This window comes from Ictalurus furcatus, chromosome 8 (genome assembly GCF_023375685.1).
Source record: "Ictalurus furcatus strain D&B chromosome 8, Billie_1.0, whole genome shotgun sequence".
NCBI classification, from domain to species: Eukaryota; Metazoa; Chordata; class Actinopteri; order Siluriformes; family Ictaluridae; genus Ictalurus; species Ictalurus furcatus.
In genome coordinates, this window is record NC_071262.1 from 15,109,171 (window position 1) to 15,135,144 (window position 25,974).

Below are 25,974 nucleotides of genomic sequence, written 5' to 3' on the forward strand. Positions count from 1 at the left end.
TCAACATTAGGATACCATATTGACGCAATTGTCAAGGCAATGTTAGTTATGTTCTTGTTATTGTTGTTGTTGTTGTTGTAGGAAGTATTGTTGGGTGTATTACGAAATGACGCGTAGGACTGTTGTTATTTATAGCAGGTTTCTAAAGAAATTGAGGGGCCAGAGAGAGGAGGGGGTGGAGGTGCACTGTGGAGGGAGGTACGGAGAGAAGGAGGGAGGAATGGAGCTCTGCGGAAGAAGGGAGGGACAGAGGGTAGGAGGGAGACTCGGAACAGCGCAGGCGAGCAGACGCTGTTCTCTTCAAACAGATAAGGCGGACTAACCCGGAGACTGCAGCCCTCTGTCTCCCTCCTATCGGCGCAGGTCTGTATGCCTTTTGGTCATTGCAGTCTTGGCTTTTTAGCTCTGCATCATCCGCAGTATTAGGCTCGCGGCCGCAGGGAAGCGTCGAGCGCGCGACACGTGAGGGGCAGGGCGCGCGGAGCAAGACGGGATGCGCCGCTTCAGTTTCATATTGCACGGGGGGTAGAGAAACACACACACACACTATGAGTAAATACCAGTTTCCATGTCCATGAGCGCGTGCATTTGTGTATGCTTTTATGCGTACAGAGAGAGATGAGATGGAGGAGGCGGCGGAGGATGTTGCTCCTGCTGCTGCTGTGTTGGTTTCGTTGTGGAGGCTGCCGGTGTAACGCTGGTGTCCTAAAACCGGAATCACACGTTGCTTCTTCTCGTTTGGTTCTCTTCCGTTATAGTTCCATTAGCAACACGTATGGGCCTGAACAGATGCGTATTTTTATAGCAGGCTTTCAAATGCATAAACAGCTTAAATAATTAATTTGAAGTTGTATTGATCTCCTGATGCCTCACGTTCACGATCGGCTCTCTGTGCGTGTGTGTGTGTGTGTGTGTGTGTGTTCTGTAACGCTAATGAAGTAATAAGTCTTATCCTATTCATATCTTATCCTGTGCCACTATTTTTCCAGTTCGAAATGCACCAAGCATGGATATGCGATGGTGTGTAAACTGCAATCAAAAGCCTCTCAGTTAGCTTGGGACAAAGATGTTACTCGTGTAAAAACGTTTAAATTAGTTCTGATGTGCAGATCGACGACATAAGCTACAAACCATGACGATTAACACAACATGAGAGCTTGGTGAGATAGAAACAAAACGCAGGGTATGGTATGTGATGCTTTCCTGCGCTGCAGACACACTAGTTGTCAATAGGACTCTGCACACCAGGTGCCCTAAATGCACATTGCTGTTTTACAGCATTGGTTCCTGAGGCATGAGAAGAATAATGTGTAGCATCTGAACATTCTTCATGTGCTTTCTCAAAGCAAGGATGCTGTCATCGCTGTAACACTGTCAGACATGAAAAGCTGTGATTAATGTAGGCTGTATTGCTCTCATGTGTGCTTTTCAGTGCATGAAGGGTAACAATGTTACATTAATCAAAGTATAAAAGGACACATAATAAATATGAATTAAAAAGGTATACATTTATTTAATTATATAACAGTCTAAAACTGACAGGGAATGCAAATAAAAACAGATATGTAAATGGTACACATAAAATCATGTAGGCCTACATCTCATAAATAGATATATTCTGTGGAATGTTTGAATAACCATTTGAGACAGATCTAGGGAAAAAACATCAAACTAAACACGAACATACCAAAAAAACATACAGCAAACACTGCAAGTATGTGTAAAGCCTACCTCTTTGGACCACTGGGTCATGAGATTTAAAAAAAAAAAAAAAAAAAGAAAAGAAAAAAAAACTGTATCCACTACTTAAATATTAGTTTTAATCTAGTTATACAGTCTTGGAAGGACAAAATCCAGCACAGTTTGGTGATTTTTCTGCTCTGAGATGCCTATTAACATTATAATTAAGTGGTGAGTTCAGACATGTTACACAGAGCAGCAAAATAAATAAATTATCCTGCCAGACTGGAATTTGGCATACTTCATTTAAATAATCCTGATAGCCCCACTGGAAACCTTTGGCTTTTAATGCAACCCCCCCCCCCCCCCCACACCCTCAAAATATATCAGCTATGACTATATAACTAACCAAATTGAAAAAAAAAAATGTTTAGTACTAATATGTTTTGAGTGAAAAGTGAAGAATGGCATATTCGGAAACTTTTTCTTGTTTAATTGCAAAAAATCATCAGCAGAGACCCAGCAGCTGTACTAAATCAAGTGCTAAATTATTTATATCTGCACCAAAGAAATAGCCCTTGCAGGATGTAGTCTGAGCTTTCTGTGTTTCACATTCATCTTGCTAGGTTATAATGGCATTTTTCCCATAGGAAAACATTAAACATGAAACAGCCAGAGGGTAAAAGAGTAAAGCTCAGTAAAGCACATAAAACACCTTTCACACATAAAACTGCTCCTGGGTATGAGTGCATGTTTTTTTGGTAATGGTCAATACAGATACTAACACTAATACAGAAATGTCCAACCTACTTAGTCAATCAGGGAATATTTTATTTAGCTCTGTTTAAGTTTCCCAGGTTTACATAGTGGCCATGAAAAGTATACACAGCAAATGTCCATTTATCTGCACTACTAGACCTGTTCATTATTACAACCCCAATTCCAAAAAAAGTTGGGACACTGTGTAATATGTAAATAAAAACTGAATGCAATGATTTGCAAATCTCATAAACCCATATGTTATTCACAATAGAACACAGAAAACATAAATTGTTTAAACTGAGGAAATGTACCATTTTAATGACAAAATAAGGTAATTTTGAATTCGATGGCCTCAGCATGTCTCAAAAAAGTTGGGACGGGGCAACAAAAGACTGGAAAAGTAAGTGTTACTAAAAGAAACAGTTGGAGGTTAATTGGCAACAGGACAGTAACATGATTGGGTATGAAAAGAGTATCTTAGAGAGGCAGAGTCTCTCAGAAGTAAAGATGGCCATAGGTTCACCAATCTGTGAAAAACTGCATCTACAATTTGTGTAATATTTTATACCCAATCATGTGGGAGTGTAAATGATAGACGTAGTGAATGGGACAACCACATCAACATCAAATTTTAGTTTCAGATTTACATGCATCATTCAATTTTTTAAACTTTACTTTGTTACTCTAACGTCAAAATGACCTGAACAAAATCATTGTAATACAAATATGATTTGGGAAGTTAGAAATGTTTAGAGAACGTGAACCAAGCACATGAGCTTTCACTTTCAGTAGGAACCTCAAATGAATAATTTTGGCCCCAAACAGAACATAAGTGTTAAAAACTGTGTCCATTGACAGTTAGATATTTAGGAAGTTGGCAGTGAACTGAAAAAACTTTTAATTAAGCTAAATAGTAAGAGATAATTCTATTTTGGATGGCTGCTCACAACAAGCATTTTAAACGAGAACTTATCTTTCTTACCTACATTCTTCCTACTTCTAAGTGGGCAGACACACAGACACTCCTCCAACTCACAAGAGATGCATGCGGTAGCCAAACAAGTGTTTGTTTTGGGGTTTTTTTTACTGAATAATGCATAATATTTGATAATTATTTGAACTGAGAGAACCTTTAATACTGCTCAGTTTGTGTGATTTTATGATTTATAATATAATATAATGCACTGTGGCTTAGTGGTTAGCACATTTGCCTCACACCTCCAGGGTTGAGGATTCGATTCCTGCCACTGCACTGTGTGTGCAGAGTTTGCATGTTCTCCCTGTGCCTTGTATGTCCAAAGACATACAAGGCTGATTGGCGTGTCCAAAGTGTCCGTAGTGTATGAATGGGTATGTGAATGTTTATGTATGTGTATGTGAGTGTGCCCTCACATACCCTGTGACATGCAGGGTGTTCCCTGCCTTCTGCCCCATGCTCCCTAGGATAGGCTCCAGGTCCCCCACAACCCAGTAGGATAAGCGGTATAGAAAATGGATGGATGGATAATATAATATAATAATGTCGTATTGTATTATTGCTTTTCTGTCTAAAAAAAACCCAGACACATTAAAAAAAAATCAAATAAATAAAAAAGCTCTAACATACTTCATAAAGCACAGCAGGCCTGTTCCTGTGGCACAGATGGACTAATACATGTTCCACAGGAGTGTAAATGCTAACATCATTTGCTAATCTTAAAAACTACATGTTGTGTATGAAAATTGAAACCCTTTTATGTGAAATTCTTGCATGACAGATGTTGCAAGCCTGTTTTTTTATTGTTTACTTTATAAGGTCTGCATTAACTACCTGCTGTTTATACTGAGATAATGACAATACAGCAGATAGTACTTTCTACAGGCCTGATAATCAATGTAACACACTTTACATATTATTTGTAAATGAAAAGAGCAAAAAGCAGAACAAGATAGAGTTGTAAACAAATAAAACATTGTTTTATTTGAGTTGTAAACAAGTTGTAAACAAATAAAACATCAGTAGATAAATGAAAAATAAACGATAAGTGATAATTTAGGTTACCAGACTTTTAAGCTTGTTTTTCTACTTCACATGTACTCAACTTTTACTTACAGGTTATCCTTTGCTTGGTCATTAACAATGATGGTGTTTCAATTTTGGCTCAAAAGTTGCTTATATAGATCCATAGCTGTAGGCGTGACTAAATGAAGTGCAAAATCTATTTATTAGCTGTTAGATTTTAAGAAGAACTTTATTCATGAAAAATCTGCAAACATTCAATATACAGTGCATTAGCCTGTGCATTTACACATTATGGTGCTAATAAATTATATTCACAATTTACAAGGGTTTTTTTCTCCAGCTATTCAAAGTACATTACATTTACATTTATAGCAATTGGCAGATGTCGTTATCCAAAGCGACTTACTCGTTTATACAATTGAGCATTTGAGGGTTAAGGCCCAGCAGTGGCCGCTTGGCAGTGCTGGGATATGAACTCACCCTTCCGATCAGTAGTCCAACTTCTACCACTGACCAAAGTCAATCAAAGATTGAATATTTGTAACAATATCTAGTAGTATGTAGTAATGCAGTAATCTGTTTTACACCCAGTCTTCCATAAGACTTTCATCTTATGTGTTTCTTAATCTATCTAAGGTTTTTAATACTTGTTTACATGCATTACAAACTTGTTTAATTTGAAGGAGGTAATTAAAAAATTGAAGAGGACATAGAGAGCTACCTTTTGGAATCCCATAATTAATCTCTTCTATAGAATTAGTGTGCCAGTACTTTTGCATTAACTCTACACTGTGATGTATGAATTCTGCTGTAACTACTGAAGTCAGCAAATGCTTGGCAGATGTGGATACAGTGTTGTGACATGCTAATTGGCCCCCATATGAGTAAGAGGCTTCTGTGACCTCCCATGCTATTAGCACCCACTGATATACTTTGACACCTACTTAGCAGGTGGTTAGGGAAAGTGAGTGTAGAAACCTTCCTTGAAAGCAACTAGCCCCAATTGCTCTTCAATAAATATTCATATGTTGCTGTAATATAAATATTCATATGTTGGCCTAAGTGGGTCAAGAATGAGGCATCACATACTACAGAAAAAATAGACAGAACTAATAATATGTTCTATTTAATATTTTAACATTTATATACTAAAGTTACAGTGTGTATGATATCTTTGGTTAAAAATGGCCAAACAAGTCAGGGGACAAAAAATACTGTATAATAAGATGTTCCTGAGCTGCCATGAGTCACCCTGACCATTATGCTATAGTTGGAATTGGAGGAATTTTGGCAGGTCCTATGTCAGTTTGGATATTTTAAACATCATCACACCACAACATTAGGAACAAAAGAAGTCTGGCTCCACAATGGCAAGCAAGAGTCATAGCCTATCATTACGCTTAATATCCATAAAATAGTGAATATTGTTATGTGAGCAAGTGGTCAGATATGAAGTACACAGGACAAGAAAGACATGCTGCATGGCATAATGCATTTACAGCATCCTTAGTAACTGCCTGGTCAGGGTCATGGTGGTTTAAATTAGGCTAATAGTTTATAGTAAAAATAGAACCAACTACATTTGTTAGAAAATATCGTACAAACAAAAGTAATAACTGCATCAGTGGGATGAAAAATGGTCCTGTGCACATCTCTAGTTGAGACCAGTTGTGACTTTATTTGATGTAGCTCAAGTTGAGGAACTGTCAGAGCCATATTTAATAGGCCATGCTGACAGTGTTGGCATTTCTATGTCTTTTTCCCCAGTGATTTTTAGTGTTTCCAGAGGCATAGTGATAGGGTTCATATTTAATTTAAAAATAATAATAATAATAAAATGCAAATATAACCATCTGGTTTAGGCTACATCCACTTTGGGTTTAAATCTGAATACAAGTCTGAATATTTGAAGCTCTAAACAGATATAAATACAGACACAGTTAGTGCCATTGTGTTATCTGACCATTGAGAGTGAGTTCACAGTTAATCAATGAAACATAAAACACATTCTGAGCTAACTCTATTTGTTGATAAATCAATTTTTGTCATATGCAAATTAGTGTGTTTAACAACATTTAAATACAGTGGGGGAAATAAGTATTGGAGGCGTCAACATGTTTTTCAGTAAATATATTTCCAATGAGGCTATTCACATGTTCACGAGACATCAGTATTAACTCAAGAACTCCATAAATATAAGGAATTCACAACATAAAAGTCCATAAATAAAGTTATGTGTAATAAAGTGTAATTACACAGGAAAAAAGTATTGAAATGAAATTTTTATTTAATACTTATTGGAGAAGCCTTTGTTTGTAATGACAGCTTCAAGAAGCTTCCTGTATGAAGAAATTAGTCAACCACAGTATTCAGTTGTGATTTTGGCCCATTCTTCTAAACATATTGTCTTTAAATCTTGTTCAGTTGGATTCAAGTCAGGTGATTGACTGGGCCATTTTAATGCCTTGATTTTTTTCTCTGAAACCAGTTGAGAGTTTCCTTTGCTGTATGCTTTGGATCGTTGTCCTGCTGGAAGGTCCACCCACGTCTAATCTTCATCATGCTGGTGGATGGCAGCAGATTCTTCACAAGAATCTCCCAGTAATGGGCTCCATTCATCATTCCTTCAATTATATGAAGTCTGCCAGTACCATGCAATTAAAAATAGCCCCACACCATGATGCTTCCACCTCCACACTTCACTGTTGGTATAGTGTTTTAAGGGTGATGTGCAGTGCCATTTTTTTCTCCAAACATGGAGTGTAGTATGACAGCCAAAAAGTTCAATTTTGCTCTCGTCTGACCAGACTACAATCTCCCAGTATTTCATAGGCTTGTCCAAATGAGTTGTAGCAAACTTTAAACGTGCTTTGACATGCCTTTTCATTAGTAATAGAGTCTTGCGGGGTGAGTGTGAGCAGTGGAGTGCATTGCCTGTTGTTTTCTCTGTGACGAGGGCACCTGCTGCTTCCAAGTGTTGAGCTTCCACTGGAGCTCTTTCCGAGTGGTCCTTGGCTCTTGGGCTACTCTTCTGACTATTCTTCTGACTCCCTGTTCAGAAATCTTGTGAGGAGCTCCTGTGCGTGGCCGGTTGATGACGGAGTGATGTTGCTTCCACTTGCGGATAATGGCCCAATGGTGCTGATTGGAAATATACTGATTGGAAATATGTCTGTATCCAATTCCATCAATATGTTTCACAACAATAAGGTTGTGAAGGTCTTGTGAGAGCTCTTTGCTTTTATCCATCATGAGATGTTTATTGTGTGACACCTTGGTAATGAAAAGCCTTTTTATAGACCATCAATTTACTAACCCAGCTGATATTAACTTGCACAGATAGGAGGTATAATTACTTTCGAATTTCAGCTGGTTCCTTGCCTTAGCTTGCTTTGGAGAACTGCTTTTTCTTAGTGTGTTCAATCCTTTTTTCCTGTGTCATTCTACTTTATTGCACATAACTTTATTGAGGGACTTTAATGTTGTGAATTCTTTATATTTCCAGATTTCTTGAGTTAATACTGATGTCTGGTGAAAAAATGTCATGTGAGTAGCCTCATTGGAAATAAATGTGAAACAAATGTTGACGCGTCCAATACTTATTTCATCCACTATATTTACAAAAACCTTATATTGATGTATATTTTCAACAGCATGATATTTATTCTGATATGAGTAAAGGAAAAAAGGCTTTTGTGTAACCTGGACTTTAAAAAAAACCTTTTGCAGAACATTTTTGGAGAAGATAAACAGATTAATGTAGTAGTAGAAAGTAAGATGACTGACAAATCTTGTAGACATTTCATTACTCTTCTTGGGGCTCCATCATTTTATTATCCATCATAAGTAGAAAAAAAAATGTGATTTTTCATGACTTACAACTAGTAGACATTTCCAATTGACCAGGGTTTTTGAAAACCTTGACAGGCAAGTACAGGTGCCTGAGAGAGATAATGCAAAACCTTGAAAAAAAACTAGCTGAAACTTATTCCAGCAAATACAAGCTTTATTCTGTAAGTGCCAGGTACAACATGCTGTGTGTTGAAGTGTACAGTGTGTGGAAAGAGTGATTGGTAATGAAGAGTTTATGTCCTGGAGTCTCCTGTGCTCCACTAGGCCTCATCATCTCGTCCTGGCACCCTATGTTTTACATGGGAAGCTGTTGCCCTGGTAACAACTCTTCACACCTGATTCTTAAACGCCACTTCATTTGCCCCTGCCAATTTGTGCGATACACTCAGGTGGGCCCTAAGAGGTTATTTAAATGTACACTTCGGCTGGATATCTAAATCTCTTTTATTCCTATTGAGTATTAGCTTTACAAATCTTATTTTGATTATATTAACCACTGTAAATGTTTAAAACCATAGCACCGCTGCTCCATGTCCTAAATGTTTCATTTCAGAGGAAATTTATTTCTCAACCTCTTTTTTTTTAACCAACCATTATTTATAATGTTACTCTATGTATATAAACCTTTTTATGGAAAATGTAATAATTAAAAAATGTGGAGCTTCTCTTAAGAACATTTTACACCACCTGTCCAGTATGTTGGCAATTTAATTAAAGTGACCCTTAAACTTTAACAGAGTGTTTTTTTTTTTTTGTTTTTTTTTAAATAAGTGTGTCTCTGTGCAGCACGGTCATGGTTTCTAGCAAGAAACACTACAAAATACAATATTCATGCTATACTTTCTAAAAAGCACATGGGTGATATTTAAACTAATTGCCACTATTGGAATTATTGGGGTGGTGTTGGAGTCACTAGCCAAAAAGGTTGGGAACCCCCGATTTACAAAAGTACCATGCGTGAAAGGCAAAGAAAAGTCCGTCACTCATCATTAAAACCACAAATTATTGTTCAGTCAAGCATGCATGAAGTCGGCAAAGCAGAGGCCAAAGTTAATTAATGACATAGCAGGAATGGGTGAAGAATCCATAAAGCCAAACCTCACAGAGATATATAATATTTTTGATAAGAGCAAAGACTTCCTCAAGAGACTTACTAAGACTTTAATTTCCCAAATGCATAGGCCAGCCTTCAGTTACTTACCAATTTATTGCCTATTTTCTGCTTTTGGTTTTACAAAAGCTGAATTTTGTCTGGTATGTTTACACTTTTTCATAGAACTTTGATGTGATACTTTTATTAGCATTGTATAATTAGCAGATCATACTGTGAAATTATAATATATCATTAACCATGTTTGAAATATGCTCATGTATAGTAAATAAAGAAAAGGCTTAATGTGTTATAGAGTGATGGATCTGCACAGCATCCTCTCTTGGCTCTACACCCTACATTTAATCTTACCATCTATGGTGCTTTGCTGTCAGAATCATTTTGTAAATCAGGCTGGGAAACATGCAGTTTAATTTAATTATCCTCCATACCCTGACTACCAGTATGCCCCATATGACCCCCCCCCCACCCCCCACCCCCCCCATCTCTCATTCTTTTCATGTGCATCTCAGACCATTTTGTGGTTCTTAACATAAAACAATATTGATAAAGACCTAAGTACAAATTTATAATGCAAAAGCTTAAAAGACTAAGCATACAGCTCACAGTGATTAAAGTCTGTATATGCTACATTTTACAGGTTAGCACAAAAATGGGCCCCTTATTCAGTTTAAAATTTCAGTACACATTTGTGTTATGTTGAAACAGACTTTATTCTCATTACAAGGTCTCACATTAACATAATTAGCATTTGCACAATAATATGAAAAACAGGAATGGTTAAGGTTTGAATTGGATTAGCGGTCATGGTACACAATGTTGGGTTGCTTTTTACTTGTGGAAGACACAAGGTTAACAAAGAACAAACTAAAGTAAAATGTCACTGAATATTTGTAACTCAGTCTAAAGCTTAGACATGGACAACACTTACTGTATGTACACTCACAGAGCACTTTATTAGGAACCATATACTAATACTGGGTAGGGCCTCCCTTTGCTCTCAAAACAGCCTTGATTCTTCATGGCATGGAATACACAATACTTTGGAAAAAATTCTTTTCAGATTCTGGTCCATGTTGACATGATTCCATCACACAGTTCCTGCAGATTTTTTCAGGTGCACTTTATGCTGCAAATCTCCCGTTCTACTACATCCAAAAGATGTTCTATTGGATTCAGATCTGGTGATTGGGAAGGCCACTGAAGAACATTGAACTCATTGTCATGCTCATGTAACTAGTTTAAGATTACTTAAAATTGTGGCCATGAAGGATGCACATGGTCAGCAACAATACTCAAATAGTCTGTGGGATTGAAGCGATGATTGATTGGTATTAACAGGTCCAAAGTGTGCCAAGAAAACCTTCCCCATACCATTGCTCCACCTCCACCAGCCTGGACTATTGATATAAGGCAGGTTGTGTCCATGGATTCAAGCTGTTGGTGGCAACTTCTGACACTACCATCTGTGTGCCTCAATAGAAATTGAGATTCAGTCTTCAACTGTCCAGTTTTGGTGAGCCTGTGCCCACTGCAACCTCATCTTTCTGTTCTTGGCTGACAGAAGTGGAACCCAATGTGGTCTTCTGCTGTTGTAGCCCATCTGCCTCAAGGTTTGACAAGGTTTCTGCTCACCACAGTTATACAGCGTGGTTATCTGAGTTACTATAGCCTCTCTGTCAGCTCAAACCAGTCTGGCGATTCTCTGTTGACCTCTCTCATCAACAAGGCGTTATCGTCTGCAGAACTGATGCACACTGGATGTTTTATTTTTTTTACTGCTGAGTAAAGTAGCGACATGAAAATCCCAGGAGATCAGCAGTTCTGGAAATACTCAAACCAGCCCATCTGGCACCAACAATCATGCCACAGTCAAAATCAATGAGATCACATTTTTTCCCTATCCTTATGGTTGATTTGCACATTACCCGAAGTTGCTGGCCCATATCTGCATGATTTTATGCATTGCATTGCTGCCACATGATTGGCTGATTAGATAATCGCATGAATGCATAGGTGCACTGCTGTTCCCAATGAAGTGTGCAGTGAGTGTAAGTCAACCAAAAAATATTGCTCTTTATTCAAGACTCATCTCGAAAGCTGAAATTCCATTTAAAATGTCAGTTGTCCGAAAATAAAGGGGTGTCATGTGCAATGTTTTTAAGGGAGAAACATGCTGTGGAAAAAATGGAAAATATAAGTGATTGTTCCTATACAAATATATTCCATAATAAAGTTGATATTTGCATGAAACTTATCTTTTTTGAAGGGCATATGGTAATAGAAACTTCTTGCCTTCAATCACATCTGCTTTGCCAGATAATTAAGTTCAAATTGGTATTTTATTTAAGTTAGATCTGTTTTTAGTTTGTTAATAACTGGTAAGGGCTACGTTTTAGCTTAAGTCCAGGAAGGAAGATCATGTAGTGGCTGATATGGACAGGGTTAATTATAGTTAATTGTTATAACTATTTAACAATTATTAAATTACTTAGCAAGCATCCTCTTTGTGGGGTTAGTTGGCATGTTTTCATTATTTATATGTAAAATGTTTAAATATTTGTATTAGATCGTAGTAAATGTATCAAATGTAAATGTATCATCTGTATCAAATTTGGTTGGTCTAGGTGTTTTGTTTTTTTAGAACCTAAGCAAAAATTTAAAAACTGTTACAAACATCCCTAATCTCCCCTAGAAATGGAATGTTGTAGAGCTTAAAAAATGAGGAGACACCAGGATGTTGTTGACATTATCTTTGACATTATGTGACTTTTACAGTATGCTGCAAATCATTTGTTAGGTGTACTATATTCATTAAGTGAAAGGACATTTTTATTACTGCGAATTTAAAAGAACTCTTAGTAAATGTCATCTGTTTATGGAGATTTTTTTTTTTTGGTGGGGGGGGGGGGGGGTAGTGTTTTTTTTTTTTGTAGAACTCCATGCTACATTTCTACCATTCCTTAATTTACAGGAAAATAGATGTGGATTATAATGTGGAAATAGAGGTGAGCTTAAAGTCCAAATGGATGATAATCGCTACTCCAGAATAAAACAGTCTCATTAATTAAAACTGCACTATTGCAATTACAAAGCTAGAATTAAAAAAAAATGTGTGGAAAAAATTTTGTTGTTTTTTTAATCAAAGAATATAATCTTACAAATCTGACATTTACATTACGATTGCAGCATAGTTCCTCAAATCAATTTCCTACAAAATTTCTAAAAAAAAAAAAAAAAAGTCTGAGTCCCCCAGTCTTTTTCTATGACAAAGGCTCATTTATAATGTGAGATATCTATTTTGTAATGACTTTGTCCTTCAAGCTATGGAAAATGAGATGGCTTTTTTTAGAATCTATTCTCAGGCTATGGGGTAAAAATTAGTTGAATTCCACTAATTTGTTACAGACCTCTAATACGAGGGGCTTGGTGTATGATATTGTAGTAAAAAATGTATGAAACTGGGCCACCTTTCCCTCTAGAATGAACTGCTACTATAATTTATTACCATCCAGTCATAGGCATAAATGATTTCAGTCTATGAACTTAACAGGTATAAATGAAGACTATATTATAAATGAAGGTATTTATTTTTGATAAATGTTTTATTTTTCATTCGATATGAAAAAGATGGAATGCCAGAATGACTGGGGAACTAGATGTTTTGTCAGGGTTTTCTTTCGTTTGCAGTTTTATTCCTCTTGCATATCCCTTCATAGATTTCTATATGCAACTGCCTAGTCAAACAGCAATTTCTGTTCATGTGTATCTCTGACAGCTCTAAGGCACCCTGATTCATTGATTTTTCCTATCGCCTGGTCCCACTCCCCAAGGTCATTAAGTTTTTGCTGGAAACGCTAGGTCGCAACAGGATTACGGCATGTAGCCAGTGACCGTACACCTTATATATCTGCCCTTGACAAATTCTGCTGTTGGAATAATGAATGGTTTTGACCTTTTACACTAACACCCAGAGGCACATGAAGCAGACATTAAAAAATAGATGCATACAATCATTCTTCCTTTTTGCAGTGGTAGCATAATAGTTAAGACTCATTGATTATGGGACTTCATCAGAAGGTTGTGAAATCAAATCGTAACACAGCCAAACTGCCACAAAGAGCAAAGACCTGAAATTATCGTATCATGGCTGACTTTGAGCTCTGAACCCAGCTTTTTAACAAGCTGGGATATGCAAAGAAAAGAATCTTACTGTACTGTACTTGTATATCCAGGGTCCTCAGTTTGAACTTGCTTTGCATGTTTTCCTGTGTCCATGTGGGTTTTCTTTGGGTTTTCTCTCAAAAGCATACTGTCTAAAACCATGCTAGTAGGTAGATTGGCTACACAAATTTCACCTAGGTGTGAATGAGTATATGAATATTTGTGCATTGTGCCCTCTAATTGACTGGTGTCCCATTCATTCTGTGTACCTGCCTCAGGCCCAGTGTTCCCGGGAAAAGCTCTAGATCCACCTTGACCCTGGATACATCAGTTAGCGATTACTAAAAATGAATGAATGAATTAATGATTATACTTCTATATTATTTTTTCTTTCTTTCTTTCTTTCTTTATAATATATGAGAGAAAGTGTATAGGCTTGGCTGTGTTCAAGCCATATTTTTCTCTGTGTGAAGGATTTGCTTATTTGACTTATAATAAATCTGGTGCATCAAATCAATAGATGCTATTATCATTATAAAATAGGTGTATGCAATCCAGTAGTACGTAAAAATACATACACTCTTGTATAGACGTAGCCGAGCCATTATAAGGCTTGTTACTCTATATGATAATTATTATGCCTAGCCTTTCCCCTGCCTTACTTTGTACTTTATTATTACTTAAATATTTATATGCTCTAGTTAGCATCATGACTGAATTTTAATTACTTTGGGTCCAGAGAATGCAACTATATGTATATATACAGTGTGTGTGTGTGTGTGTGTGTGTGTGTGTGTGTGTGTGTGTGTGTGTGTGTGCACCATGCATAGTAATAATATATCATGTGTTCATTTAAATGCATTTACAATTACAGAATTTGCCATAAGTAACATTGTAGTCTATTAATAATCTATTACTGGATGAGTATTAATTAAGACTTCACTAATATCTGCAAAAAGAAAAAAGTTCTTCTGGGCTTTTGCTATGTCTTAATGGTAAGAAACATTTCTTGTACTTGTGCTTTTTGTACTCGAATATATGTTTTGAATTCAATATAACATGAGAAATCTCTTCTAAATTTTTGGTCAGATTTTATGATGTTATCATAATATTCCACAGGTATTAACAGGTTTCTGGTCAGTGATTTCATGCAGTCTAATCTAATAAAAAAGAAAGAAAGAAAGATGGATGACATGAGGTTGTTACTGCTATATTGCAGTGCTCAGGGCTGGAAACTAAAATTAGATTTATGATGTATTTTCAGTAGAGCTGTACACTCTATAAGACTACTGTATGGCTCCTGTTTTGCTCTATTAATATAAGTCAGGAGGTGTCAGCATCAAGCTGTAGTGGACCACAGCCCACCAAATATTTTGTCCTTTCCCAGATTCAACCCTAAACCTCTGATTCACCTCATGATGTGTGTCAAATCAAGTAATATTCCAATGTATACAGTCCTGTGTCCCAATTGAAATGGATTCTGACACCCATGATAGTTACAGTTGATACAAACTTGCTGTTCCAGCTATACTAAGGTTGATTATTTTATACAGTACTAGTAACCTATCATACAACAATAAGAGTCCATTGCTTAAGAAATGCTGTGTGAGCTTATTTACATATTTACATATGAGGTTTGACAGTGCTTGTACAGTTCTTTTGCATTCATGTTTATTAGGTGTAAACAATTTTAAAAAATAGATGTATAATATGCATATACAATTTCTGCCATTTGAGTTTGGAGAGATATTTTGTAAAAGCATGACTTTTACAAAGTATCTGCAGTTTTTAATTTCTAAATATTTTTTTTTCTTTACCTTTCCAAAACATCTTGTGCTGCTGGGGAAACCATGGTGCCAAGGACACGATTAATACAGACCATTTGATTGGTTTGTTTCATAAACCTATTTATAATGGTGTGCTAAGCACACCACCAAAAAACCCTTTACTGGATTTGATTCCCACTAACATGCTATACAATCAGCCATCTGTTTGCATTTCAGTCCATTAACATGATCTAACAAAATGTCATGCTTAATTTACCCAAAGGGCAGCTCCTTGTGGTGCATTTTAGACCAAATCGAGTACATTTTTGCTTTACATTACAGCTATCTCACACTCTGATATAAATATGTGATGTGCAGTGTTAGGTTTTTCTTTAAATGCGTCTGATCGTGATTCATAACAAGTGAATAGCAATTAGAACAAATGATTATTGCACCCTTAAATTTTCTCATGGTTTGAAGGTAGTTTTTTCAGTTCTCAGTTTTGCAGGCTTTTATATGAATCCCCACTAATTTGCAAAGTCTGAGTGATCAGTTCTGTTACTTTATACTGTCTTGTGTGAGTGTTCATGGTCAGTTCTGTTACTTTACACTGTCTTGGAGCTTGAATCAGTTATGAAAGAGATTATGTGCACTGCATGGGTCAGATTTCTCTTACTATAGTCATGCAGCCATAGAGACAGCACTACGCAAAACCATTCTATAATATCTTAATATATGTTAATCTATATTCTTAAGTGTAATATTGATTAATACACTGCATGCATTGCTTATTGTGAATATAATGTTCTGTTTTTTTTCATCTGTCTTTTTTTCCCCCAACAGACGTAAAAGCACCATCATCAAGCACAGGAGAATACATGCTGTAGTGGCCTAACGCAGTTGGGACTACAGATAGATTACATGCACCATTCTCTCTAGCTTTTTCAAGACCAGATAAAAGTGCATCATGGATTTTGTAATGAAGCAAGCACTGGGAGGTAAATAACATTTTTAACCACTAATTTAGTCTTTATTTTGAATATTCCCATCTAAAAAGCACTGTTGTTATCTTCACTACATGTTTTTTCTTTTTTTTTTTTTTTGCAGTCACAGAAAGAGATAGTTAGGTGTTTATGTGTTTACATTGAGACAACAAGCTACAGTATTTTCAAATCATGCTTATGAATAAGACCATGAGAATTATTAGAATGACAGTTTATTGGTTCTCATTGTACACCAGGCTATGGTTTAAACAAGTTGTGATTTTAGCCATTTGTTTGTATGAGATATAGATTTTCTAATTTAAGAGGACCGGTTTTGTTTAAAGGTCAACTCTTCAAATCGATTCCTTGCATTGGTTTCATCAGCTAAATGACTATAGATAATGTATTTCCCAATTGCCTCAGATGGGCCCAGATGTGTCAGGCACTTGAGAGCCATTGTGATCAGATGATGACCTTTTATGTATTTTGTCTAAGACGCAAAAGCACTATGCGTGGATTGCTGCATCTGCCAAAGTTTTAACACTACAAATAGCGATTGTTCTCCTAAATTTGTTCTGATTAACTGGCGTGTGACTGCTGCTGGACTGCGGCTTTCAACTCATTACAGATTTACATCAAAGCACCAGCTTTTGCTGTTGCTTATATTGTAGGAATAGGACCATAATTGTGTTAAAAGGTAAACTTTTATCCCAGATGCAGGGCTTTGCTCTGTCTAATAGTGAGTGATAAACACATCTAATAAACAATGTTTTACAGAAGAGATGGTGTTATTTATGTGTTTATACCATACCACCATATTTATAGTTTTTGTATTTTGAATTTAAATAAAAAAATCTGGGGAAAAACTATTTTTTTTTTAAATGGCTTAAAATGTCCTGTGCATTTTTCAAGCCTAAAGTAAATACATGTCAAATATATTTTACAGTTGGTACACACATATTTTACATTTGGTACACAAGTATAAAATCTGCAGCTTGTTCACCATGTTTGATGTTTCTCTTTGTTTGAGCTAAACTGTATACAGTTTCGTAGTAATAGTAGCAAGGCATTATTAATCTATGAAGGTCATCTATTATTCAGATAATTTCTTCTCATCAAATGTCCACATCCTGTACAAATGATTCAGGGGTATATATCATTTCAGGGACTTCCTTAGATTTCCAGCCTATTACTTGTTTAGATACAGACATGAATTTAGAGGTGCATGTTTATTCTTCATTGAAACAGTTTTTGAAATAGTTTAGACTAAACATTTTAAGCTTACAGTGAACATCAGTATTGTTGTTGTACTAACAACATCAGAATTTGAATTTTAAACACTCTTCACATGATGTATTCTTGCCACTAAGGCACAATTGGCTCTGGTGAGAGTATGTAAAACGTCAAAGATATTCAGAAATAAACTGATGTCATTTGAACACCCAGTTCAATGAAAGATAAAAAATGACCCCAAAGACAATGACAGCTAAAATATGCATTTCAGTAACAATTCCTAACTATTTTAAAATGCAAGGATTTTTTGGCACATGGTCACAGTGGTGGCTCTAAGTGGTCTCTGTTTCTTACTTTGCAGAAAAATAACCTAACTAATATGTTCAGTTGATGATTTTCATATAATCTAGAACAAGAGCTTTTGTCTTATGTATGAATTTCCAACCAATGCTGTGTGATAAAATCATCAGAATTGGTTGCCCACCCATCTTCCATCCTCACAGTCTTTCATTCATTCAGTGCTTTAATGTAAAGCCATGCAGAATCTAATAGAACTCTTGTCTTTTGTAATGGTAACGATGTTCTTTGTGGCATGACTTACACACTGTATTGTTTGGCATGGCCTACATACTGTATTTCCTGTATGCTTAGTGGAAGAGCTATTGTATTCATTTGGTCATAGAAAATTCTCATAGGAATATGAAAAATATGTAAAAGTTACAAAGCTTTTACCTGAAATGGATGGTTGTTATTGAACCACTGCTGCAAATTAAGAAAAAAGATTCAGTAGTAAAGTTTGTCTGTGGACTTTTATAGAGGTTAAACCTGGGTATTCTATTAAGTTGCACCATTTAATGACCTTGAGTTAGCCAAAAGGTGACCACTGGGGTGGCAAGACAATTATCTTTTAGGAAGCTGTTTGTGTGTGTGTGTGTGGAGGTGGTGGGGAGTGGGAGTGGGCATGCCAGTCCTGAAATTAACAGCGACCTTTTACTGTCTACTCTCTAGAGACTGTACACGCAGCTAGACCGTGGCTAAACGCTAATCTGTCAGCCCAAGGTGTTCTAATCGCACATACGTTTGCCAATTAAATCCTCCGCTGGTAGTCCTTTTGCCAATGAATGCTCTGGGTGGCCTGTGGACATAATTAATGGCAGGGGAGGACTGTGCATTATCATTTAGAGTTGAAATGGGTTTTTGCGCATAGCATAGAGTGAGTATTCAGATTTCAAAAGCATAGTTGTTCCAGTTGCTCATGTAAATATAAGTTATCCACTGATTTAACAGATGACAGATTAGATTCTGTCACACTCTACCTTTGCTGACTAGGTTCACATGGATTCACACAAAACAGATATTCAGGTTCCTTCTGTGCCTTATATAAAGCAATGACTCATATAGGTTTATACAGAATATATTTCTGTTTTATCTTGCAACTGAAGGAGTTACAAGAATTCTTTCTCTCAACCATATAATATGAAACTGAGGAAAATGTTAATCTAATATATGTGATGTAATGTATTACAGTTGAATAATACATCAGCTAATACAATTAACATCACTCACTTGTTCCTAATGGCTGTTCTGCAGTTTTTCAGATAAATCACTCACACTGTGCCAGAAAGGATCATTAGCCACATTAATAATTAAAGCAAATGTCAAGTGTCATGTCAGAAGTATTACAGTATATTGTACTTTTGTTGCAGTGTGGTATTAGATCATGGAGTGCTTGTGAAATATATTGGATGTAATTTTGAGTTTTAGAGTAGAGAACTTTTAGTAGACTAATATGCATGATTGCAGTGTTGATTTTATATTCTTATTTTAAAGCATTTTTTAAAATCTTATTTTATAGCATTTTATTCACTAACTGCAAATAAATTTACTTAATGTCAATGTATGATTTTATTATCAGTCATGAAAACATTATTCTAGAGCAGTGGTTTTCAAAGTGGGGGCCCCGGCCCCATTGGGAGTCACCAGGGGGCGCCTCAACAATTAGGTGTGAAAAATAAATAAATACATGATTTTTTTTCTTTCTCACTCTCAACCAACCACACACACACACACACACACACACACACACAATCAATTCCTAATCTAATGTAATGTTAAGATGTAATTATTAATAAAGAAAAAAGGGGGGGGGGTATATTCAGAAGTCTGTATTTTAATGTGTTTTAAAGACATCTTGCAAAAGGGGGGCCTCAGTCAAATATTAATGCCATTTGGGGGGCCTTGCCTTGGAAAAGTTTGGGAACCCCTGTTCTAGAGCTCCAAACTGCAAAGAATTTAGTGATGTGAGGCTTAATGAATAGATGAGTTACTAAAACACACTCCTGACCAATATCTTTTTTTTAAAGAGAGAGAGAGAGAGAGAGAGAGAGAGAGAGAGAGAGAATGAGAATAGGGGCTATCTCTCAAATGCAGACGTAGACAAGTGAAACAGATGGCTATGAGGGAGGAGAAGCATGTATCTCTCCAGTGGCCCTGTTTGGCTTCTTTATTTTGGCTCAGAAATATCCATTTAGCCAGCGTATCACACTGAGAACACCACAGCATCACAAACAGTGAAACAGCCTTTTCATAGGCAAGCAGAGGACACTTAAATAGTGTGATCAACTCTAAACTAAGTCTTGTAAAGCTTACAGTTATTAGGCTTACTTTGGTTATGCTGAATTTCTTTTGCTATTCTCCATTGGGTTTATTTTAATTATTTATTTATTTGTTTGTTTGTTTGTTTGTTTGTTTGTTTGTATTAAAAAAATCAAGAGCACACTATACTGGCAGCTGGGTTTAGAGCATCTATGTCTACATATATTTATCCTTAAAGAGACTTTTTAGAAGACAGTACATTTACAACACACAAGGTTTCTAGCTCCTAACGTCTGACTTTACATCATTCCTTACAATTGTGACTACATTTATGTTAGTTTCACTGTAGACACTGAATAATTCATAGTAGTTACTGAATAATATTCTTTTAGATTAATAACTGAATAATATGACAGGCATGTAAGGGGTTAACAAAAATGATCAGCATAGGTGGAGTACTCAGAATCTGTTTCAGGATCTACACTTCACTGATATACCATGTATAACATTGTTTATTTACCAAAAAAATTATACAAATAAATTAAATTAAACAATTAAAAACCACTAATAGCAGATACTGGCTGCCCTCTACAGGGGCCACCAAAGACATGGGGAAAATGTTAGGTGGAGAAGAAGAAAAAGACCCAGATGCCCAGAAGAAAGAAGAGGAGAGGCAGGAGGCACTACGGCAACAAGAGGAGGAGAGGAAGGCTAAGCATGCTCGCATGGAGGCAGAGAGAGAAAAGGTCAGACAGAGCATCAGAGATAAGGTGAGCTTCCTGTTTTCTCCAAATACCTGTGAAAAACTGATGCAACACCAGAGACTCAGATTTCACTAACCGTGTTACGCGTTTAATTTCAAAACTCATTCAAAAATCATGAGTCATGTTATGTTTCAATATGTGTATGGGGATAATATTTTCTTAGATAATTAAAAATGTAATCTCTATCTCTGAATTTCTGCAGCAGTCTATCCCCATATTTATATTTCCGTTTTTAGCTCATCATTGATATATATAGCTCTTCAATGACATCTAATTACTTTGTTACAAAATAGGTAGAAAACCATTGGAGATGGTGTCACATATGCATGCCCTTGAAGGAATTATTCCATTTCTTAGTGCTGACACTCAGAAAATTATTCAATTAATTAAAATTCTATTTTTTTTGCATAACATTTTTATTAATAAACTTTGTCACAAAACAGCTTTACAGAAATCTAGATGTAGATTTATATTGAGATCCCTAATGAGCAAGCCATCAAGGAGAAACTCCCTGAAAAGACATGAGAACTCAAAGGGACTCCACTGTCTTCTAGGTGACACCTGATTATAAATCATTACTCTTCTACAACTGTATAAAGTCAAAAAAATTACCAAGAGTGTTGAAAGGATGTTCATTATGATCATCATAGTCTTAATGATTACTACATCAGTTCTTAATCTCTTTGTATATATTATATCTATTTTAATAAATCAGAAGTAACTTATCTTAAGTTTCGAAAAGATTGGGATCTGATTGAACATGGTGCACATTTAATGTAAATTAGAATTAGTTGAATATCAGCTTTTGAGAGGATATAAAGCTTCTGGCAATTGGTAGACAGTAGACCTTTTTATCCAAAGCAGATTACGAGTGAGGCAGGATAAAATCCAAGCATGTAACTGAGCAGTTGAGGGTTAAGGGGCTTCCTCACAGACTCAGCTGTGGCACTCTGCCATGTTGGGAATGAATGTGACTCGGAACAATGCTAAAGCACCTGATATTCTATTTGTTTCTTTCCAAGTGCAGACATTTAATGTGATTTAAAAAGTGTTGGGTTTTTTTTTTTTACACAATGTAAGCTTTTGGATCATTGAAAAAAAATTTCCAGGAATATTTCAATCATAAAAATTTGCTGTTGGTCATTTATTGAAAACCGCAATGCTCTAATATACTAAAAAAAAAAAAAAAAAAAAAAAAAAAAAACATAAAACTCCTTGAAAACTTTATCTTGCTTGTGGTCTGAATCCTTTATGATTATATAGTATGGACTGAAGAAAAAGGAGGAGAAGGAAGCTGAGGAGAAAGCAGCCATGGAGCAAGCCTGTGAAGGCTCGCTAACTCGCCCGAAAAAGGCCATTCCTGCAGGGTGTGGGGATGACGATGACGATGACGAGGAGAGCATTTTAGACACAGTCCTGAAATTTTTGCCAGGACCTCTTCAGGACATGTTTAAAAAGTAATGGACATGAGACTGTATTTGGGGGCTGCTGGGAGGTTTTCTTTTGCGGGGAAGGGATGTAGTTTGAGACGGGGGATCTTGCCAACTGTGGAAGGCTTTTCACTGCCTCAACAAAGTCTTAGTTATTATTTCTACTGGTAAAAACAATCCATTCCCCTACAAAGTTGGTCTTGTCACTGCCATTCAGGTTCAAATTGTTTATACGTTAAAGATTTTTTCTATTGGTTAACTTATATGTACAACCATGGCTTCATACTCTGAAAACTGTGGGCCATTGGGATTCATTATAAAGGAAACAACAGGAATACATTCCATGCAGTTGACACTAGAGAACAGCAATTTAAGCATGATGCCTTCAGACGACTTTCAACATATTTTAGTTGAAGCGGGGTTTTTTTGGTTCTTGTAAAGAAAGGACTGAAAAAGATTTCTTTCTCTTGAATGACAGATCTTGAATAATTAAGGACAACATGTTACAAGTGGTCAATTATTTGGGTTTGGTGTTGCCATATTTAGACCTAAGAGAGAACATGATTGTGTCTATACTGCCATTCTAGACAACCTGAATGCTCAAAGTCTATTTGTCATTTCTTGGATACTCTTTTTCCTTTTTAAAAAAAAAAAAAAAAAGTTGTCTTTTACTGTGTGACCGAAGTAATAGTCATTGTTTAACATTTGAAAGAGAAGTAATATGAACATGAGTCCTGCCAGCATAAGTTTAGGAAAGGAAAGCATATAGGTTTGCACTGGATAAAAAATAAAAACAAAACACTGCCACATTTTAGCCAACTAGTTATATCAGTGACCAAATCTTTTCTATGAAGTAAAACGTGTTGCATAAAATGATAATGCATAAACGTATTATACTTGTATTTGTAATCCAGCCTGAAAAGCACTACACTGATGGGAGATAGATTTTCCGAAAAAATGAGCAACTGATTTCTTTTTGCCCCAAAAGACAATCAAATACAACCATTGTAGCCCAGTAAAAAGGCATCAATATTAAAACTTCAAGTATGAAATAGGCCTGCTAGTTAATGGGCATCTATTTTTAGAAAATATGTTTTTTATTCAAGCCTTGACCAGACTCAAAAATCCTGACAGAAGGTGTCTAGGAAAATGTTTAGATTTGCATTCAAAATCAATAGACCAAAGAAATTTCTAAATTTCTAAATTTCTGTAAACAAGTCCAAGTTTGCCAAGGTCTGGTTTTCATATTTGGTCTTCAAATAAGAATTCAAGGCACAAATCAATGAAACAAAATCAGTGGAAACAAGATATAATTCTACAGTCTAGCTCCCTGACAACTATACTGTCTAATACTGCCAAGATCTTATGCTAATTTCCATATCCATATATATATAGCTATCTTTCTATTTATCTATAGCTATAGTTATCTAATAGCTATAGCCAATCTATCTAACAAGAAACTTTTTGTTTTGTTTTGTTTTTTGTTGTTGTTGTTGTTTTTGTTTTTTTACATTTTAATCACTGTGTAATTTTTAACATAAAACATCACTACATTATGAAGATGGCAAATAGTCTTTGGTAAAATACTTAAAGGGTTAACTGGTATAATTTTAATGTAAAGTAAAACATTTTTATTTCATTTTCTTAACATTTCATACTGTTTAGAAAATACGGACTTTTATAAGGAGACATTTTGAGGGGTTGTGTATATATATGAGTACTCCTCTAATATTGACAAAGGATTTTAAAAAAATACTCATCAGATGAGAACCTGGGCTGAGCAATGCATAAAGGTAATACAGTATATTAAAACCTTTAACTATTGTTAGTCAGGCAAGGATGGTAGTTAGAGTTAGCAGCTGTAGATTTATTGTGAGTATTTAAACCCAATTTACAAAACTCCCTGAGCCACTCCCTGAGCCACTCATTAAATTGACAGATTTGCTTCACAACATATTAGAAGTAAATATTGACAGTAGTTTTAGGTCAAATCCAGCAGGTGAGTTTTCTATTTTGAATAGAGAGAAAGATAGGGTGAACTTTTTTTCTAGTGCTGAACGTTTTTTCACTAGTTAAAGCCATATTGTTTAGATTGCAATAATTATTGAAAATATGTAGGTAAACAATTTTCAGTCATGCATTCATTTCCTGTAAAATTGTAGAAGTTTGTGGATGCTTTGCGTATCCACCATTCTTATGTGTAATCTCTGACATCATGTATGTGAAACTGTGTATATACCTAGGTATATATGCAAACATTTCTAAAATGATAACGTACTAAAAGCCATTGTTAATGTCTACTGTATGTACTACGACTTTCTCTACGTGAATGTGTATATGTGTCTGTGCTCGTCTATAATGTATGACATGTTGTTAGTTCATGTACTATTGATGCTGTGGGTGTTTCATAATTGAATGTGCACAAGTCTCATTGTCTCAGAGACAGCACAATGTCTGACTTGCATGCTGTCTGATACCAAAACACTAGGTTCAGTGCTGTTTATATATAAACGTCCCTGCAACAGAAGCCGCTCATTAGATTGAAGAGTAATCTTGTTCTTCTGTTAGAACAGAAATGAATCCCAGGCCAGTGTATGCGATTTACAGTACATGGTTCAGAGTAAAATATACTTCTTCTTCTTCTTTTTTTTAACTATACACTCTTTGAAAAATTAGTACTGTACCTTTTGAAAAATAGCACTGTACCTGTAGAACTGTACATTTCCTTGTCACTGGAATAGTACCCTCACATCTTCAGTACCTTTAATATGCATCGTTCACCTGGAAATGTGGATATATTGTACTTTTAATAATGATTTAAGGTAGGCTACATAAAGGGAGTGTAATTAGTTTTTATAGAAAAGCTTTTAAGGTACATTATATGCAGCTGTCTAGGTAAAAGGTACACACTAATGGTACAAAATGTGTACCCTTGAGTGTATCACCTCAGCAACAGTGTACAGTTTAGTACTCTTTTTTTCTAAGAGTGTATGCAGTATGACTTAAAAAATAAATGATTTATAAATTATTCTGATGATTGTTTTGCTCACTCCAGATTGAACACATCTAGCTTGTTTGTAATTATATAATTATAGCATAATTAATTATGTAATTTTATTATAATTTCTATAGAAAAAGTGGCATTTTTCTATTAAAAAAACCAATTGGGTAAAAGGGCTGGATATGTAACTTTGTGCATCTACATTTTAGATATCCCTGATAGAATTCTTCCTGTGTTAAAAAGTTTGGCACATACAGCTTGTTTAATTTCTGGTAGTGACAGCATTTTTTTTTTTTTTTTTTTGCTTCATCATTTCATGTTTGAGGTAGACAGTTACTTAACTTCATGTGTGCTTTCACTTTAAGCCTTACCATGCTTACTAAATGTGATCTGTGGAAATGATGTTTATGTCTATTGGCTCTCGTGTCTGTCCAAGGCAAATTGCATAGAAACCACCTGTGCTAAGGGCTATCAATACCACACTTATACACACGTTTCTCTTTCATGTTTCTGTTGCCACTTCAGCAGACAAATTCATTTTAAAGAGGAAAATTAGACTGCATTTACAGGATGGTTGAAACATTTGTCTCAGTTTCCTGAGTCTGCACTCTGAAACTTAGATACATTTATA

General features: G+C 35.7%; 1 protein-coding gene across 1 annotated transcript; it reads left to right on the top strand.

Moving 5' to 3' along the window:
• Positions 1–25,974, top strand: cplx2b (complexin 2b). Its single transcript, XM_053631329.1, has 4 exons — positions 1–363; positions 16,181–16,335; positions 20,743–20,918; positions 22,176–25,974. The coding sequence occupies exons 2-4, from the start codon at positions 16,305–16,307 to the stop codon at positions 22,371–22,373; spliced, it is 405 nt and encodes a 134-aa protein (XP_053487304.1). The 5' UTR covers positions 1–363; positions 16,181–16,304; the 3' UTR covers positions 22,374–25,974.